General features: G+C 33.8%; 1 protein-coding gene across 4 annotated transcripts in view; it reads right to left on the bottom strand.

Moving 5' to 3' along the window:
* Window positions 1-21,115, bottom strand: part of LIN7A (lin-7 homolog A, crumbs cell polarity complex component) — a 195,395-nt gene that overhangs the window by 148,598 nt on the left and 25,682 nt on the right. For 2 of the 4 annotated variants that reach the window (XM_031939636.1, XM_031939635.1), the window contains one exon: window positions 382-500. The exons of 1 other annotated variant lie outside the window; for it this stretch is intronic. In XM_031939636.1, the coding sequence (XP_031795496.1) occupies window positions 382-500 (119 nt within the window). Of the gene's footprint in view, window positions 1-381; window positions 501-1,031; window positions 1,189-21,115 lie in introns of those variants that run through there. One more of the 4 variants, XM_031939637.1, reaches the window with a different exon arrangement.

Genomic DNA, 21,115 nt, shown 5'->3' with positions numbered 1-21,115 from the left:
CAAGTCATAAATCTCTGTTAAAATTCTGAAAGTAGGCTAAATTTCCACTCACTTAAAAGAAGCCTCATTCTCCAGAGAGCTTCATATGACCATTATACAACATAATGCGATGATCACGTGTCCTTGTCTCCCTAGCATGCAATCTCTTACCAGCTCCCCATATGTAGCATTTGTTTTTGTATGAATGTACCCATCTCACTGGAGTTTAATTTAAGAATTTCACAGAATAGATTGTGTTTTATCATCTGTCCAAGAAGCTAAAAAAGGAAAAGACAAAGATTTAACTCCAGTCTGTTTCCCTGTTTACAGATTATATGCAGAAAACAAGTCTACTTGTAGGACATATGGCTGAACGCAATGACTAAAAGCTGAATGCCGTACCTCGCGAATAGCTGTACAAAACTCACTCTGCAGAACTTTTTTGAGGGACTGTAGCTTTTGAACTGGTACCTCTCCAGATTCTTGTAGTTTCTCCAATAACTCAATTGCTCTTGCAACATCTGAATGGATTAAAAAAAAAAGTAAAGTCTAGAATAAATTCCCTCTGAAATAGAATTTCAAAGCTATACTACAATATAAAATAATATAAATTATATAAAATAGAATAACTATCTTTTATTTATTAATATTTATAAATATAATTTATAATATAAAATCACACATTATTAACAGAATTAATGTTTACTAAACACCTACTATAAGCAGAGTAGTAGCTGGGGGATATAAAAACTTTAGATAAGATTGTCTATGATTTTTACAGATTTACAGAATCTGAAAGTTGGAAGGGACCTCATAGCCATCTGCTCCACTCCATAAAAAAAAAAGGAATCCCCTTTATAAGATAATTGATGAGTTGTCATCCAATCTGTTTTTGAATATATCCAAGAACAGGAAACCTACTATCTCATCATTCCACTTTGGGAGAGTTCCAATTTGTCAGAAGTATTTTTTCCTGCCATCAAACCTAAATTGACCCATTCTTATTGGTTTTCCTCTTTGGATGTAAACATAATAAATCCACTACCAGGTACCTTTCAAGTGCCTGATGATAGTTCTTCTCTGGGTTAAACACACACAGTTCCTTCATCCAATAATTGTAAAATATCATCTCAAATTCCTTCACCATCCTGGTTGCTTTCTTCTGTACCCTCCAGTTTATCAACGTCTTTCTTAATTAAACTGGGACACCTAGAAGTGAAGCCAAAACCACTGATGTGGTCTAATCAGGGGAAAATCCAAAGGGGACTATCACCTCCCTATTCCTGGAAGCTCTGTCACTCTCAATACAACTTTGGCAGCATTTATATCACATATTGAATCATACTACGTTAGTTGTTGTCTAACCCACATCCCTCAGATCTTTATCAGAACAACTGTTGTATAAACATGCTCTTTTCCCAAATTATACTTGGGAGGTGATTTTTTTCAATACAAATGTAAACATATTTGCCTCCTAATGAATTTCATTTCATTATATTCTGCCTAATATTCCAAGGATCAAGATCTTTTTGAATATGGACTGTGGCCATCTAGTATGTTAGTGAGATCTCCTAGCTTTGTATCATCTGCAAATTGGATGAATGTACCTTCTATGCTTTCATCCAAGTCATCAATAAAATGTTAATTCAGCAATAATCAATGACATCTGCACTGAAATTTTACACACACTGTTGTTGTTTTGTTTGTTTGTTTGTTTTACCTTCACAACAACTGTGTAAAATAGATTAGAGTTGTTGTCATTTAATAGACAGGAAACTAGAAAGTGGAAGCTGTAGTACAAAGTTTAGATTAAGACAGTTTTTGTCTTCAGGGATACTGAAATGCATTTACAAAGTTTTCACAGAACTTTGCATATATTGTCTCATTTAACCCTCTCAAAAATCCTGAGAGGTAGGTACTAATGGGGTTACCATCATTTCATACAGGTTCTAAAATGTTCAATGACTTGACTAAGGTCACAGAACTGGTAAGTATCAGAGACAAGATTTGAACTCAGAGCTTCCTGACTCCGGGTGCAGCATTCTGTCCACTATACTATTCCACTTAAATAGCTCACAGGAAAGTAAGGGGATAAGATCCCTAAATAGATAGTTAGAATGGACCATATAGAATAAATGAATTATGGAGTTACAATATTCTATGTGGCATTTCAAGGGGATAATCAATACTGGGAGGCATTGTGGAAAGGGGATGTCAATCATGATAATATCTTATAAAAGAGCTATGGGCAAGAATTCAAAAAATAAAAGGGTTTAAGAGGGAAGGTATTCCAATTTTAAACACAAGAAATAGTTTGAGCATAGTCATTTTAGAAGGAAAGTGAAGTGTTTTGTTTTCAGGGACAAATTGATCCATAACTTTGGAACTTTTAAGTTCATAGAATAAGTGATAAAGTAGAAAAAATAGATTAGGACATATGGTGGAAAGACTTGGTGAGCAAAAGGGAAACCCTAAAGATGTCTGTTCCAAGAAATGACATAATTAGTTTTGTGTCTATAAAAAATTATTCAAGTAGACATCTGGATGGATTAGAAGGTTGAGATGTGAAGAGAGAAGCCATTCCAAATGTTCACAGGGATTATTTGTGTCCAACCTGTGGCAGAGAATTCTGAGCTCATATTGGTCTAATCAGCCCCAGTCAGGCACATTGTAACTCAACTCTAACACAGTGATGACATTTCGGTCCTCTTTGAGAATGAAGGGCAACAATCAAACAAACAACCAAAAGACATAAGAAGTAGAAATCTCTTTAAAAAAAAAAAAGCTATTGCAATTATCCAGATCCAGATGACAAATAAGGAGGTGACAGAAGTGAAAAGGGAGAAAGGAATTTCAGAGATGTTATGGGGAAAGAAGTACCATTTTAACTGACTTGAAATAACAAAGACTTTGAAGAATCTTAGAATTGGAAGGAGCAATAACAATAATAATAACTAACATTTATACAGCAGTTAGTATGTGCCAGACACTAAGCTAAGAGATTTATAATTATTAACTCATTTAATCTTCACAAAAACCCTATGAGGTAACTGCTATAATTGTCCCCAATTTACAGAAACTGATACATGAGGGGTTAAGTGATTTTCTCAGGATGACACAGCTAGTAAGTCTCTAAGACCCCATTTGAACTCAGGTCTTCCTGAGTCTAGGTCCAGTGCTCTATCCACTGTGCCACCTCTCTAGTCCAATGGATACATGAACAGTAATACTCTATTTCTCTGACCAGTAGGGAGTTTTATGACGAAAGAATCCATTGTTAGCATGGCATTGGAAAACAAGGGGAAAAAAGTCAAATCAGATCCCAGTTTCTCAAACTTTTGTTCATGACCCCACATAGGTCTTATTAACAGAATGTGGGAGGGGTTATGAAATTCAGCTTTATTAGCAATAATTTTATATTTTTATGCCTATTTTTATGCTATATATCTAGGATCACAAACATTTTTCAAACAAAAAGAAGTGTTAAGTGGAAGAAAGTTTAAGAAACCCTAGATTAGATAACCCACTGAGTTAGGCATGAAGTATTCAACAAAGAAGGGTGAAGGGGGACTGTGCTATAAGAAAAAGGCCTGATTTCCTGAATGTCCAGAGGCAGGAAATTGATACAAGACCAGATCTACAAAGATGGTAGCTTAAATGTAGAAGATGTGAAAGAAGGATGGGATGGTGCATAAATTAGGACCAGAATGATGACACTAAAAGGATCACATCTAGTGGATTTCTTCGACAAAGAGATCTAACTCAGTTTCAATTGATCAAGGATGGACAGAAGCAGCTACACCCAAAGAAAGAACACTGGGAAATGAGTATAAACTGTTTGCATTTTTATTTTTTTTCCCGGGTTATTTTTACCTTCTGAATCCAATTCTCCCTGTTCAACAAGAGAACTATTCGGTTCTGCACACATATATTGTATCTAGGATATACTGTAACCTATTTAACATGTATAGGACTGTTTGCCATCTGGGGGAGGGAGTAGGGGGAGGGAGTGGAGGAAGGGAGGGCAAAATCGGAACAGAAGTGAGTGCAAGGGATAATGTAAAAAATTACCCTGGCATGGGTTCTGTCAATAAAAAGTTATTTTAAAAAAATTTAAAAATTAAAAAAAGGATCACATCTGTGCATTCAAATTATTTTATCAGCTGTGTGAAAATGGATTGGAGGGAAAAGGCTAGATAGAGGGAGGAAAAACAGTCCAGACATTGGCCTAAATTAGGTAGGTAAAGAGATTACAAATTTACAGCTAGAAGGGACATTAAAGCTTATTTAGTCTAACTCCTTTATTTTATAGGAAACTGAGGTCCAGTGAGGTTATATCCAAGGTTATACAGGAAGTAAATGACAGGATATCATGGAAACCTGAATTAAGAATGAAAGAGGCTGTATGAGTAAACAGAATCAAACCATGTATACCCAAAGGAAGTCAGGCAGAAACAAAAATACCATATACACCAAAATATTTAAAGCAATGTGGGGAAAAAAGAAATGGAAATAAATTCAATTGGAAATCAATTGGAAATGACTAAATCAAATGAAAGACAGGGTAAGGTAATGAATAGAGAGCTGGTCTTATAGTTAAAAAGCAATGGATTCAAATCTCCATTTCTATTATCTCCTGGATATGAACCTAGGCAGATCACTCAACTTCTCAGTGTTTCAAGACAAGTTTCCTATATTGTTTTCAAGGTGGGTGCTCACTTACAAGTTAGACAGAATTTCTTCTGTAAAATATTCCCTGTAGACATGAAATGAAAGGTCTGGACAAAAACAAAAGGATGTAGAATTCAGAGAAAGATATGAATGAATTCAAAGAGAAATAAGTAAAAATAAAAAACAATATCAATAATTATAACAATAAAGCAGAAAGAAGAAAGAAAAATGAAGCTTTTTACTTTGTGTCTAGGTAGTTCACAAAGAAAGATTTTTTTAAAAAAAATGTTTTTTCATTTCTTCCTTCCTTCCTTCCTTCCTTCCTTCCTTCCTTCCTTCCTTCCTTCCTTCCTTCCTTCTTTCCTTCCTTCCTTCCTTCCTTCCTTCCTTCCTTCCTTCCTTCCTTCCAGACATGGGAGACTATAATTGGAAGATTTCATATTCAGGAAGACTTAATTGATGTGTGAGTTAGTTTTGCTATATGCCTATTTTTTCTCTCCTTTTATTTTTTTATTACAATTAATGCCAGAGTTGGGTAGGGGGAAAGAAGAAGGATATATATTCAGAAAAGATGATGTAAAATCAAAATATATCAATACTTTTTAATTTAAAATGTTGAACAACAAATGAGGAGACTAGGATAAAGAGATGTTATGTGACTGAGTCAAGGTTATACAGCCAAGATCATTCTATACCCTAGCATTTTCAGCCCCAAATCAAATGGATTTCTAGTTGAACATATAATGTTCACGTCATCATTTTTGAAGGGGAAAAGAATTTTAAAACTGCAGAGCTGAGAGCAAAGGGCAGGAAGTATTTCAGGGAATTTTATAATTCTGCTTTAAAAATTATTTTTGTTACAAGAATATTTCTTCATACGAAAAGAGGTTAAGTGCCCTTAGTGAATTTTGATTAAGTAGAGCTTAATTTTCAAAATTATTTTTCAAGTTTAACATGCTAATTCTAACAATTTTTCCTCATCTGTATCCTCTTCTGACCTTCTGTTCTTTGTGGTTTTTTTCCAAATTATTCATTGATATTATCTTCTTTCATGCTTCTTTTTTTTGGGGAAAGGTATAATTATCCCACCATTAGAGTCCTCTTCTTTCTTCCCTTAACTGTGTCCACTATAAAAACTCATCCTTGCAACAAATAAATATAATAAAGTAAGAAAGTATATAAAATGACTACAATACCACAAAAGAAATAAGCTCTGAAAGTCACAAGAACTCTGAACAAGGAAATGGCTAAGATTGAACCAAGCATAGAATGAGGCATATATTTTCAGAAATGACATCTTTTTTTTTTTCATGTGTGTGAAAAGTATTTTTATACCTAGGTCTTTTTCTAGATATCTAGATCTTTATACCTAGGTCAAGAATTTATTTTGAAACATATAATGCTCTGTGGTGTGAAATGCCAGCTCAATTTGATTTTTTGGCCAGGATTTTTTTTATCCTGTTTTAATAGTGAATCCTTATTTTAGTGGTTGGAACTCCTCAGTTTGTTGAACACTACATTATGTGATTACTTTTAGCCTTGTGTATATAATCTGTGCTAGAGATCCACTCTATTTTTTTAACCAGAATAGTTTTGTTTTGTTATTTTAACGATTACTATTTTGTAGTAAAATTTAAGATCTGACGCTTCTAGTTCCTGTCCTTTTTTTTCATTATTTTCCTTTATATTCTTGACCTGTTTCTCGGATTGTTTCTGTAAACCTTTGGAAGTTTAATTTGCATGGTACTATCTATGAATTATTTAGATATTATTTTTTATTATATCAGCTTGGTCTAACTATGAGCAATTAATGTCTTTACAATTATTTGACTCCATAGCATTACTTACATTTGTATTCAAGTGATTCTTGTATGTGACCTGAAGGTAGATTCCTAGATATTTATTATACTATTTTTATTCTGAATGAAACTAGTCTGTCTTCTATTGATGGTTATTTTTATTTGTAACATGGACCAGCTAAAGGTTTTCATAATTTTATCTCATCGATCTTATTTCTTCAATAAAGTTTAAATTATTGTTAGTTGAAATAACCTAATTCTAAAGCAATCTTTAAAATTCTCTAAGCAAAAGTCATATCTACAAAAAACTAGTTTTACTACCTCTTTGCCCTTGCTTTTTTTTCTTTTCATTTTTTTTCTCATCCCATTGTACTACCTAGCTTTTCTAGAACTTTATAAAATAATTATAACAATGGACATTCTTGCTTCACTCTTGTTCTTATTTTGAATGCCTTTAGGTTTTTTCGTTACATAGTACCAGCTTTTGGTTTCAGATTTTCTAAATTAACTATGTAAGAAATGGTCCATTTATTTCTATGCATTTAAATATTTTGTTTTGTTTTTACATGAAATGTTATATTTTGTCTGAAGTTTTCCCTGTATTTATTGATATAGTCATGATTGTAGTTGTTTTATTATTAACATATTATATTATATTTATACTTTCTCTATTATTAAAACAAACCTTTAGGGAATTTTCTTCCAATTAAGTGGTTTCCTTGGTGCATTGAGAGACTGGAGGTAAAAGCTCCTGGGAAAGGTCTGTCCTCATGACATAATGCTCTTTTGCGAATTGGAATTTCCTTTACTTCTGGTATAGTGTTGTTTGGGGAAAGAAACATGCCCATGTAGGGATGAATAGAGAGCAATTTTTTAAGAATAAGATGACCAAATGTCCTAATTTGGTCAAACAATCCCAGTTTTATGAATACCTATGCCCAAGGTTATTAAATAAGGTTTGAAGTTAAAAAAAAAAAAGGCAATAGATAATAAATCTTAACCTGAATCCCAAATCACCTCTTAGAATTGTGTATACCATGAGCAATGATTTCCACCTATATTGCCACTCTTTCAACTATATTTTATTTCAATTCAATTCCATTTAACAAATATTTATTCATTACTTATTAGATGTAAGGCGCTGTGCTAGGTTCTCTGAGGACAAAAAGATTGTTGGAAGCCAGCTCAGGGAACAACTGAAATGCTAGGGTGCGGGATTGGTGTTATACCATACAAGTTAATAGGTTTGTCATTGAAGAATTCTATGAAGAGAATTGAAGTAATCATATTTGAATTTTAATTATTTTTCGGGGGTAAGGGGAGAAAGACAGGACCTATCACTGATACAGAAAATTCCCAAACAACCCAATCAAAATCTGCTTTGAATTATCAGTCTAAGAAAGTTGCCTGGGAAACTCTGAGATGAAATGACTTGGCCAGGGTCATACAATTAATATCTCAGAGATGGGACTTGAGCCCAGGACTATTCTGACTTACTGTTCTCTATCCACCATGATACATAAATAACTTTTCTTAGCATGTTTCAGATATTCCAGTATCCAATTGGTTTTAATAAGCATACAAACTAATGGTAAAGAATATCCATTTTTCACTCCCAATTCTTTATCAAACAAGTGTACATTACCCTAGAAAAATGGCCACTAATTTGATATGTTTTTAGCCGTATTTGTGTGCCAGAAAATACAAAAGCAACCACATATAATTTCCACATACCCTGGCATGAAATGAAAACTTAGACAATTTACATGATATTAATGAAAATGACAATCAGTGTGTCCTATTAATCTGACACCATCAATATTTTCAATTTTGATCAACCAGCTGTTACCATGTCCTTTAAATGTAGGTTAATTGATAAACCCCAGGGGAGAGATTGTCAGTCAATTAAAAATACTCAATTTTAAAATAATTTCACACCATATCATTTGAAGTTCCTCCTTCCTGTACTTACTATCTAATGATGAATATGTTTATACACATAGGATTCAGGAAGATTTTTCAAGTGCATCACCCAAAATGATTTGGCAATGTTTCATTTTAAAAAAAAAAGAAATCATATTTATGTATTATAATGTCTAAAAAAAAATCCCGACCTTGGATGTGATTGGTTTTGTCTAGGCCCATTGCATCTAAGGGGAAATGTCCATTTGGAAAAGGAAAGCTGTAGCTGCTATAATATTCTCTGAAATTGAAGTTGCCCATTTCACTTGAGAGCTATTACTTACCCAATAAACAAATCTTAAGGTACACAAAGCTTAAGATGTGGCCTTCATTATTAAACAATGACAGTCTCAGTAGTTTTCAATGCTTAGATAGGGTTATGCTGCCAGAATAAAGAATGTATTACCATCAACTTTTTCAAGAACAATATCTAGCTTTCTTCTTTTTTTCTTTTTCTTTTTTTTTAAACCAGTACTCTAGCATTTCAGTTTTCCTAAGCAGTGGGACAGGGAGAAATAAAATTATTTTGCAGACTGTTCCACTTTCCACAACCAGCAATTTAAACAATGGACTATGAATAAATTCAATTCAATTCAATTCCTTAGACATTTATTAAATCCCTCTTAACGTATCAAGTTCAATGCTAAGTTTTATCTCTTTAAAGGGATAAAAATTAACTTGTCCCTAACCTCAATGAGTTTAAATCATATTGAGGAACAGAACATGTACCTAGACATGTAAATATTAGACTCAAAGAGAAGAATACCAGCACCTAAGAGAATGTTCCCTTTATTGTCTTCTTTGGGTCTTGCTTTTACTTCACCCTTGTTTTTGTTGTTGGGGTTTTTTTGTTTTATTTTGTTTTGCCTTTTCTAGCTATGTCATTCTCAGGCTTAATTGTCTCAATTGTGCTATATAGACATATAGACATATATACATATATATATATATATATGTACACAGAGAGACATACAAGTTGTATACATGTAGATATGTGTATCTATATGTATGTATATGTGTTTATCTGTGTGGATGTAGACATAATTATTGAGTGATTTCAGTTATATCCAGCTCTTCATGATCCCTCTTTGGGGTTTTCTTGTTGGAGATCCTAAGGTGGTTTATTATTTCCTTCTTCAATTCATTTTAAAGAAAAGGAAACTGAGGCCGATAGAGTTAAATGACTTTCCCAGAGTCTTACAGCTAATAAATGTCTGAAACCAAATTTGAACATAAAGATGAGTCTTCCTGATTTCAAGTCCACTGTACCACTTAGCTTCCATGTATGTATGTGGAGGTGGTTGTTTATATGTGGATGTGGGTATATATACATATAAATATTTCAATGTGTATATATATATATATATATATATGAATATATATGTGGCTATGTGTTTATATGTGTAAACATATATTTTGATATATATATATGTGTGTGTGTGTGTGTGTGTGCAGTTTACATATGGGCATATATAACACACACACATATATCAAAAGGTTAGAATTACAAAGATACACCCCATCACCCTCAAATAACTTACATTCTAATGGGGGGAAGACAGTATTTAAAAGGAGCCAAAATGGTGCTAAAGAACAGAGAAGGTATCTGTCATAGGCATTATAAAGTCCAGAACAGCCAAGATGACAACCTGTAGAGAGATGAAGACATAGTTGCCCTATACTTCTTCCACAAAATGGAGGTTCTGAAAGAACTGGCCAACCAGAGGAAGAGACTGTACAGGTAGAAGATACTTCCAAAATTGTTGAATCAAAGTGAAACAGAGATGTATGGTAGATGTTAATTAATTCAGTGATGACTTCTGTGCGAGAAGTGGAAAAGGCATTAATGAGGAGATGTATAGCTAGGAAGGGATGTCGGATGTTCATATATTAAGAAGATAGATTACTGCACTCCAGTATCCATGTACTAGTATAATGTAATCAGTCCTAGAGGTTGACCTTGAGTCTGTTGGCTAAATCTAACAAGACAAATTTGGAGGGGAAGCAGGGGATCATATAGGATGAAAAGATTCGAATTGGTCATGATTCTCCACCAATTGAGGGAATGACCACAATGATGAGAAAAGAGATTGGTTGAAATGCTAAACCATGATAGTGACTGTAATTCCACTTCCAGAGAGGTCAATATTGGGAGGGAAGAATGAGCCTACACATCTTCTCAGTGCTACAGACTTATAATGATGAAATTTACTTAGAACTTTTGGTTTTCAGTCTCCTTATACTTCTCCAAACAAGCACATAACTATCTTTTCAAAATCAAAATAAATTAAGATGACATAAAAAGTAATTATGTAATCAGATGAAGGAAATTCATTAAGTTCTACCTAGTGTTTTTGTGTTATTTAATGGTTGTGTGTAATTGTTGGAAATCTAAGTCTACTCTAAAGAGATGGCAGAAAATGAGAACTGAGGCAGTTAACTAGCAAATGACAAAAAAGTATTCTCTAAAAAATATCACTACTAGATTAATCTTTCTTATGCATAAAACTAATCATATCACTAATCATACACTAATCATTTCAAAATCCTTCAGTGGCTCCCCATTTCTTATGCAGCAAAAGCTCTTTTACATGGCATCCATAATTCCAAACTCATCTCATATTATCACCTTCCATGTGCTTCCATATTCTGGCCAAAATGAACTATTCCACTTCTATTTCTTAGACATGTCCCCTATCTGCTTATGTCTTTGACCACATTGTTTCTTTATGCCTGAAACATTCTTCCCATCTCCCCTTCAAGTGAATCCCATTCTTAAATGCCCAACTTTTAGTGAGCCTTCTCAGCCTGTCCCACCTAGCACTGTATCCTTCTTGAAAGCTCATTGTTATTATTTATATATATATATATATATATATATATATATATATATATATATATATGTCATTCTCCCTACTAGATCATAAGCTCCATGAGAACAGGGATTGTTCTTTTCTAAACTGGTTATTTTTCTCCCATCATTCCCAACACAATATTCTACACTATATATATCTTGTAAGTCTAATTTGAATTGAATTTTTCCTGTTGCAAGTCATCTGTTGATAGTGATCAAATTAAAGCCCAGCTTTCAAGAATGGGTAGGGAAAGACATGGATCAAGATAGACTACACACACAGGTGAAAACTCTAAGACTTCATTTTTCAGATGAACATAAACATATTTAAGCATGCTATTTACTCACCAAACTATAGCATAATAACATTATTTCCCAAGTCCCTTGAGAAATGATTTTAATGAACCCAGTTTTGGAAATGGCCTTAAGCAGTATGGAGAAAAATGCTATAAGAGCATAGTACCAGAAACAATCATTTATAGCTATAATACATTTAGGACCATGGATTGTCCACAACCCAACTAACCAAATCATGGTTTCCCTTATGTGAAGTTTATCCATAACCTTTCTTTTTAAGATATCTCCACAAAACAGATTTCATGGAGCTTTCTGTTTAGAAATATAATTTCATTTTTAATTTGAAATTAATTTTTTTTCTTAACTTTTTTCCATACTCATTCAAGTTTCTTTTGAGGACTCAATAAAAGTGTTTAAACTATTATTGTCCAATATTTTAAGATGCCAGGTACAGTGAATGGTCTGTTCCTTAACTTCAGGGATTGTAATATTTCCCAGTAGTAACAGCACATAAATACAAACAACCAGCTCCGTGTATTGCCTGTGCGGCTGAAAACTAGAACAGCAGAATTGAGAGTTTTCACTTATAGCTTTCATTTGGGAAATCCCAATTCCCTTTACCATAAGATTCAGGAAATTGGTCGTGAGAGATGTTATCAAGTTCTGGGTTTACAAAGACCTTTTAAAAAAATAAGAAATTCTATGAATTTAACTTTCTACTTTCTCAGATTCATTCCATACGTTAAAACAGATGAATGTTTGTATCCAAACTGACACTTTGATGTATTATTCTGCTATCATGGTACTTAATAATATGTTTCCTCTCCTATATTATCAGTGTTATGTCATGCTGTCATCCAATTTCTAAGTTACTTTAGGGACAGTACTGCAGCAAGAGTGTATGAGAGGTAATCTATGGTTCTGAAAGATAATTTCCACACAAAAGCAAACCTTGGTGCTGCCGTGGATTTTAATGATATATTCTATTGTTGTGATCCTGATTACACTATCATACAGTCCAAAAGGTTATTTAAACTTCAAAGTCAGAAAAGTGAAGTGATGATTTCTCTCCTTCCCTATCATGAGATGTTGCTTATTCAGACTTTCTATTGATGTTTCTTTCATAAGGCATTTTCTAAGGACGGGAACAAAATAATTATTTGAAAAATTTCTTCAGGCGAAATGATTTTAATTTATGAGTTGGTAGTTAGTCATTAGTGCAGGAGATCATATGAATAAATGAAAAAACCCACTAACTATGACATTTTATATTTCTTTTAAAAATTTCAGGGTATGGGGGGAGGTTATTGGTAGAGAGGTTTTCTAGTTAGATAATATGACGTTGAACTCATCTTAAAGAGCTTTTAAAAATATAAACATTGTCACAATGAACAAAAATCATAGATTCAGAGAAAAGCTAGCCCAGTCTAATCTGACCCTAAAGAAGACTCCCTTCTATAATATGCCCAACAAATGCTCATCCGGCCTTCACTTCAAATACCTCAAATGAAGGAGAACCTACTCCTGTTTCAGGCATAGAATTCCTTTTTGTATATTTCTAATTCTTAGGAAGTTTTTCTTCACAGTATATCTAAACTTCTTCCTTTGGAAGTCTATAAGTACACTTGGTTCTGCCTATAGGGTCAAGCAGAATAAGTTTAATTTTTCTTTGGTGACATAACCTTTCAAATACTTGAAAAAAATCTAAGATAACCATCCCAGCTAAAGGTACAGTGGACGTAATGCTGAGCCTAAAATCGGAAAGACCTGAGTTTCAAGCCATAGATACTAAATATTTGGCCCTGAAGCAAGTTGCTTAACCTATCAGTCTCAGTTTTCTCAACTTTAAAATAGGTATAACAAGAGCACTATCTCTTGGGAGTGTTGTGAAGATCAAATGAGATAATATTTGTAAAACAAACAAATAAAGCAGTAAGCATGGTGCCTGGCAAATAAGCACTATAAAACCACTTATTCCCTTCCCTCCCTTCCATTCCATCCCCAATTCCACCCCCCAGTCATCTTTTCTCTATGTTAAGTTTAAGAAGATTCCTTTTATTTTTTCCTCAGAAATATGGTCTTAGATATAGAGAAGTCACCAAATCCAACTTCCTCATTTTACACATAGATGGTTAAATTATTTGCACAAAGTCAAAAGGCCGTGTCAAGGTAAGATATGAACCTAGATGAATATACTTATCATGATTTGGTTTATTTGAGCCTCATACCAAATCTATTTTCCTTTCCAAAAGTTCTCATTATTTTATGACATAATGTTATTCATAATTTTCCACCATTATTCTCCATAAACTTTTACAAAGAAGTTTATATTCTAATAGAACATTGTTTTCAGTTTCCATCTTTCTTCACTGGCCAAGTAGACCAATGTTGGGTTGTTTGGGTTATTTCTAGGTTCTTTTAGCCTCTTCATTGTGCCACTTGATTTATATTGATTAAATTCTGGTAAGAACTCGTGATAAACTTGTGCAGCAAAATGGTGCAATGGCTTGAGCACCAGCCATAGTGTCTGGAGAGCTTGACTTCATATCTGGCCTCAGATACTTGACACTTCATAGATGTGTGACTCTCGGCAAGTTACTTAAACCTGACTACCTCACCAAAAATAAATCATAAATCATATCAATACGTTATTTATATATTTCTAATTTTGGCATCTTTTTAAAAAATTAAAATAGATCAGAGTTGTGTTAACTGAATCTTTTTCCCCTTATTTTTTTATTCTGATTTTAAGTTCATATTATTATACTAAAAACTTGGTGGTCTAAACATACCTATAAATAGCCAATTCAGGAATGACTCAGACATCAATAATACATTTTTCCAGTCTCTAATAATATAATCAAATTTCATTTTTTGTTATGTTGTTTAGTACTTACCATATTTACTGTATCTGAAATCATTTCTTGAAGAAATATTCCTTGTGTATATATGTGTATTTGTTATCAGAATTTGTTACCTTTTTTCCTTTCATTTTATCCATGTTTTTCAACTATCGTCATAATGAACTTTTATACAAAGTCACAAATAATTACATATTTCTTAGGATGGTCAAATTATATGCTCTTCGTATTCTGTTTCTCTATCTAAACATTCCTTGTATCTGATATTATGACTTTTGATCATTCTGTGAGCACTCGAAGACAAGATGACCAAGTAGCTCATCTTCAGGTGCTTATAAAACAAATCTTCCAATGCCTTTGTGTCTCCAACGAGAATACTGAAGTATCCTTTCCTTCCATCTAGTGGAATTTTTTTTATATCTTTAGTTTTATCTACAGTGATGTCAAGATTGGTATGATTTTATTTCTCCAGTAACAGTGAAAACTGTAGTATGTAACTGGATGGAGCAATGTGATTTAGAATACTGACAGTTAATGTTTATGGACCAAGTGATTCTTATTGACCTCTGCTCCCTTTTTCTCTTCCTCTGTACTCTCAATGCAGAACCCAATAGAGACAAAAGACTGAGTGCCAATTTATACTGTTCTTTGTTTCACAGATTGCCATGGAAAAGAAATTATTTACCTAGAGGTCAGATGATTCTTTCTACCTAGCTAGCCTGGTCACTGAAAAGCACTAACAACTTGTTCCTGGAATGATACTCAAAGCTTTTCCAATAGAGCTTAACCTTAAAGTAAATGTATGCAATGCTAATGCAGTCTGAAAACCACAAGTCATCTCAATGCTATCAGTTTTTGTTTTTTTGTTTTTTTTGTAGAAGGACTCACATGTATATCTAAACTGTATCAGAAACCAAAAATCATGACTCATCATTTAACTAATAGAGTCAGGGATTTTCATGTAATTTTCTTTCTTCTCAGAGAATAAAACCTTTATTAAAATGTAGGAATCATAGGAGCATAAGTATTTTTTAATTACATAAAAATTCTATTTTAATTTGTTTTAGTTGAACAGACATTTATAATGCAGGACTGGTGTTTTAACATCAATTTACAAAACAAACAAACAAACAAAATACTTAGGAACACAAATTTAGAGATGGAGACAGAATTTAGATGAATTAAAAATCATCTCATCTAACTCTCTCATTTTACTGATGAAGAAACTGAGGCTTAATATATTCACTGAATTGGTTGAGGTCACACAATAAGTGACTAAGGGAAACGAGGAACCAGGTTTTCTTACTCCAGATCCAGCACTGTGCCCATTATAAATTTTCTCTATACTATTATACATTTAAGAGGGAATATAACATTAATGGAAAGAACTTGGAGCTAAAAAATCAAGATATTTGGGTTCCAGTCTTACCCATGCTTCTATCTTTGTGACCATCCTGTATGACAATCTGGATAGAAGAAAGAACCTCTGAATTCTGAAAATGTTTCTTAGAGACTAGTCACAAGTTAAAAGAACAATTCACTTTCTGTCTCTGTTTTCTTCTCACTGTAAATATCCTATGATCTTATAACAATAATTAGATTTACATAAGGCTTCCTTAGAATCACAGGGTTATGATGAGGAAAGAAAGGAAAGAAGAAAGGAGCCCAAGATCCAGAGTGTGCAACAGAAAAGTACACACACTAATGGCAGATACTTTCCTACTTTGGTCGAGGGGAAGAGGCTTAAGAGCAGATATCATGAGATCCTGATTATTGGGGGAGGGGGAGGATGACAGTTAAGATTAAGGTGGGAGAGAAAGAGAAAAAACACAGTCAAGTGATGCACAACATTTTCCTGTAGCAGCAGATTTATCTTCAAAGAGAAGCTGTTCATGAAGGTATATTGACCATATTTTCCCCTTCCTCCTAGGTTCCTTGGGAAACTAAGATCAGCTCAAATCTTACCTTTTATTAGAGAATGTTCCCAATCCCTTTAACTGCTAGAAGCTTCCCAATTGTCTTCCCTATATTCTATATATGTCGTGGTAGGTTTTCCGCATTTGTATGTTGGACTGCCTCACCAAAAAACAGTTACTTGATATGTTTGTTTTTCTCTGTATCCAATGTTTAGTACAGTATATAAACACACAGTAAGCACTTAATAATTGCTTGTTGAGTTATTATAGAGGACTATTTTAATAGTTATTTTTCTGGACCAGGTTTTCAAAGACATATCTCATAGATGCAATATAAAACATGGTAAAATGAACAAAAATTCCTAAGTGAATATTTATTTATTATGCCTATACCATATTGTAGTGTTTAGAAATTGGCAAAGGAAGGTTAAGAGATAAATGAGATTTTCAATCCAGAGAAACCTGCAGCATCTTAAATGTTTTTTGCCTTTCAATCCCTTACAAACTCAAGACCAGAAGAATGAGCCTCTAAGCTTTGGAAATGTTGCTCAGAGTCTAGGCAAGGCCAGAAGAACAAGCCCCTGTGTCTACTAGAATGAGTCAAACTTATCCATACACAAGTCATATTCTTTTCTTCCTTCTCCTTTGTCTTCTCAACTGACTACAATGCCCAAAGATACCAAGAAGTAATTTTTCCAGTTTCCCCACCAATCATTGCTCTAGAAACCCTGGAAGGGAAGAATTATGTCTAAGAACTGACATTTCCCACGCAAAAGGAGAAATTTAGGAAGCTATTTCTGGAGCTGCTATCTCTACTCATCTCCCTCTGTCCCTCACCTCAACACACACACACACACACACATGTACACACACACACACACACACACACACACACTTGATCTGACACAAAATTTGTGACATCCCTTTCATCAACTCTCTTGAGGCTGATAGGTTTGAATCTTAGTTCAGCTGGATGGGTTTGGACAAGTCACAAACTCTATGTTTCAGCTTCTTCATCTGTACAATTGAGGAGTAGTACACTCAACCTCTAAGGGACCTTCCAGCTCTAAATAGAAGATCTTATGATTTTAAGCCCACTAATAATAATTTTTAATAAATATCATTTAACTCTTGCTTAGGTTCCTTCTCTTCTCCCCTTTCTATAAGCTGATTTGCCATAAACATCACTTATTTAGAAAAGCATCTGCTGCCAATGTGAAAACTAAAATGTGTATAGCTTTAGCATTTCTCTTCATTTTAAAAGGAGAAAAAGTCATGTGAACTCAGAAATAATAATACTAGTTCTAAAAGTATGCAACTTAGCAAGATGAGCCATTGAAATATAATATTTGTCAACATTTTGCCATAATTTATATAGATTTTTCATTTGTTTCACTGTTTTGAATGAATCAAATAATGGACTCCTCACCTGGGGATTAAAAAATTATAAAGTAAGGCAGTTATATCTATCCCAAACTTATCATCTTGCCATTAGATGTTTTCTCATACTAAAATACAATTAATATAAATATAGAAATTCAAGGAAATTTTTTTTGCTATTAAAAAGAGAACCCTCACATTTGAGAATATTGGAAGCCGCCAGAATAAAGAAGACTAACTAGGTGGCACAGTGATTAATGTTGACAGCCTGGAGTCAGGAAGAGTCATCTTCCTCAATTCATATGTAGCCTCTGATACTTTCTAGCTATATGACCTTGGGTAAGCCACTTAGCCCTGTTTGCCTCAGTTTCCTTATCTATAAAATGAACAAAACCAGTATTTTTGAAAACTCCAAATGGAGTCACAAAGAACCAGATACAACTGAAATGAATGAAGAACAATAAAGAATAAGGACACTTTGTTCTATCAGGCTTCATTAATTGAGCTCACACAATACACATCTGTAAATTAGGAAATGATCAACTGTAGTAAAAGATAAATGAGATGGTCTTAGACAAGAGAGTTAATGGAGGGGCAGGTCATTGTTTGTAGTAAGGCATATATTAACAGCCTCATTTTACAGATGGTAAAATGTGGACTGCCAAATTCACACAGCTACTAAATAGCAGAACTGGCTATTGAACCTTCCACTATATTACATTTCTTCTTTGAGAAGATTAGATCAAAATAATTAATTTACTGGCGGGATGTTGCCTAAAAAAGAGAGCCACTGTAGGTCCTTCCACAGGAGTGACATCATACAAGGGATGCTATAAGGAAGATTAATTTGGTATGCTTTTATAAGATGAATTAGAGGCAGAGAGATTGGAGACAGATCATGAAGGAGGAGATTATAATGAAGTAAGGAAGTCCTAGAGGAAAATGATGGCAGCAGAAAAGATTTTATTTTGGGGATACATCCGTAGAAATGCATTTTAATAATAATTAATCCATAGCAATATGACTAAAGTTTTTGACAATGGTATTGTTATTTTATTTTTACATCAATTTCATTTTCAGATTTATGCCTTTCTCCTATACTCAGTGAGCCATACCTTATAACAAAGAATAAAAAAGAAAGAGAAAGAGGAAAAAGCACCACACCAAAGATGCCAAGAGAATCTAAGAGGAAAAGAAATCAGAGTGGTACAGTCAGAGTCCTTCATCCTGAGAGAGAGAGAGACAAAGAGAGAAGAATGAGGAGGAGGAGGAGGAGGAAGAGAAAGAGAAGGAAAAGAAGAAAAAGGAGAAGGAGAAGAAAAGATAACAGAAAGGGAGTGGGAAAGAGACAGAGGCAGATAAACAGAGTCAGAGAGACACAGAGACAGAAAGAAGAGAAGCAAAGAGATGAAGAGAATGGATGAGGAGAGAAGAGGAGGAGGAAGAAACAGAAACAAAGACAGAGAGACAGAGAGAACCAAATATTTTCTTAACTCAATTTCCATTTATAAAACTTGTTTCCCATTTCAGGAATAGAGCCAAGATGGCAGAGAGTAGCCATGTCTCTATCTGACCTCCTCCAAGCTTCCTTCAAATCAACAGCTGAACTGGTTTTGAAGTGAAAAAATCCACAAATATTTGGAGTAAAACAAATTTCTAAAAGAAAATACTTTGGAAGAACTACAGAAAAATATCTGTTTCAATCTGGCAGGGGGAGGGCAGGGGTAGAAGCTGCCAAGCCCAGACCACAGCACAAGATGCCAGGGGCAAGGAGTTGGAGTGGGGAGCCAGGGCATAGGCTCTTAGGCTACTCTGTCCTGGTTAAAAGCCAGTGGATCAACAGATTAGCTGTAAGACAAGTACAAAAGGCAAATTGTGAGCCCCTAAACCCCAGAACTCAGAACCTGGCCATGCCTACCCAGCACCAGAAGTTAGCTAGCAATACTGGCCCTAGGGCAAACTAAAGCAACTGCTGCCCCTTTGCCTTAAGAGCAGACCTAAACCTTTAAAAAAAATGAGCAAAGAAGCAAAAAGAACTCTGACCACAGACAACTTTTATGGAGAAAGAGAAGAACAGACTCCACACCCTGAGGATCCCACAGGCAAATCAGCTCTAGATGAAGCCACAAAGGGTGAAATGAGTTGGTGTTCATTTCACAAGGCTCTTCTGGAAGAATTCATAAAGGATCTTAAAATAGAGTTAGAAGAAAAATGAGGAAAGGAAATGAGATATTTGCAAGAAAGTATAGAAAAAGAAAAACAGAAATTATCTGAAGAAAATTCCTTATAAAACTTCAGTTTCTGGTGGGGATGCAATTGTTTTTCTGTTTGCTTGTTTTTCAGTTGTTGGTGGTGGATTTTTTTTTTTTTTTGGTCCTCATTGATTTTGTTATAGTGTAACACATGCACAATTAAACAAGATCTTCCTTCAGTGGATACTTTAGGTCTCAGATTTAGATTCATGAGATTTGTTGGATTAAGAAAGGAGAATTCTTAAGTCCAGTACATCTCTCTGATTTTGATTCCCTACATTACTTTTGGTAATTTTCTTTAGTATTCTTTTAATTTTTTAATTAGACATTTTTTGAAGTCCTGGCCTTTTCTTCCTCTAAAAACACTGTTAACATGTCTATTTTCATTAATATTAAAGTTAATCCAAATTAATTTTATTTAGATAACTATGTATCTGCTTTGCTGAAGTAAGATCAGTCATATATCTCTCCTAACCATTACTGGCAAATATTATATCTTATCTTTTCAATATACAAAATTTGGAACCAATCAAGTACTTCTCATTATGGATTTATGAATAAATTAAGCAAATTCTCTGATTTTGCTCTTCATTAAAGTAATCAATATCCTTGTTCACTCATTCTGACTCCTGAATTTTTGGACTTGTAGTCATACTGAGTTTCTATAAGATTTTTAGCTTTATTTTCTTTTCTATAAAATTAAAGAGTTCTTGAGAGTTAGAAAATCAAAGGCATCTGTTTAAGTGTTCTCATTTTCCAAATGAGGTAAACAGAGACTGGTAAAGAAACCTGTTCAAGAAAACTATAGAAAGGATTAGTAAAGAAGACTAGACCAGAATACGTGTCCCTAAAATGGCAGTCAAATCCTTTAAAAATGTTTAATCTGAATTTAATTGGTTCCAGAACTACTGCTGAGGAAACTGTCTTTAAAAACTCATTCTGGCAACTACTCTGCACTACATAAGTTTAGAGAGTTTCCTGGAACAACTAGCTAGTTATATAATAAACAAAAAAGTACATATGACTAATAATAGTGCTGATTGGTGCTGATAGTAATGATCAAATTGAGCATACTTGGTTTAGAATAATTTCATTGGATCTTTTAATTTTAATTTCATCACTGCCACAAATGTGCATGTTTTTT

This window comes from Sarcophilus harrisii, chromosome 5 (genome assembly GCF_902635505.1).
Source record: "Sarcophilus harrisii chromosome 5, mSarHar1.11, whole genome shotgun sequence".
NCBI lineage: Eukaryota > Metazoa > Chordata > Mammalia > Dasyuromorphia > Dasyuridae > Sarcophilus > Sarcophilus harrisii.
The sequence above is the reverse complement of the archived record's forward strand: the minus strand, read 5'-3'. Positions and strand labels throughout refer to the sequence as shown.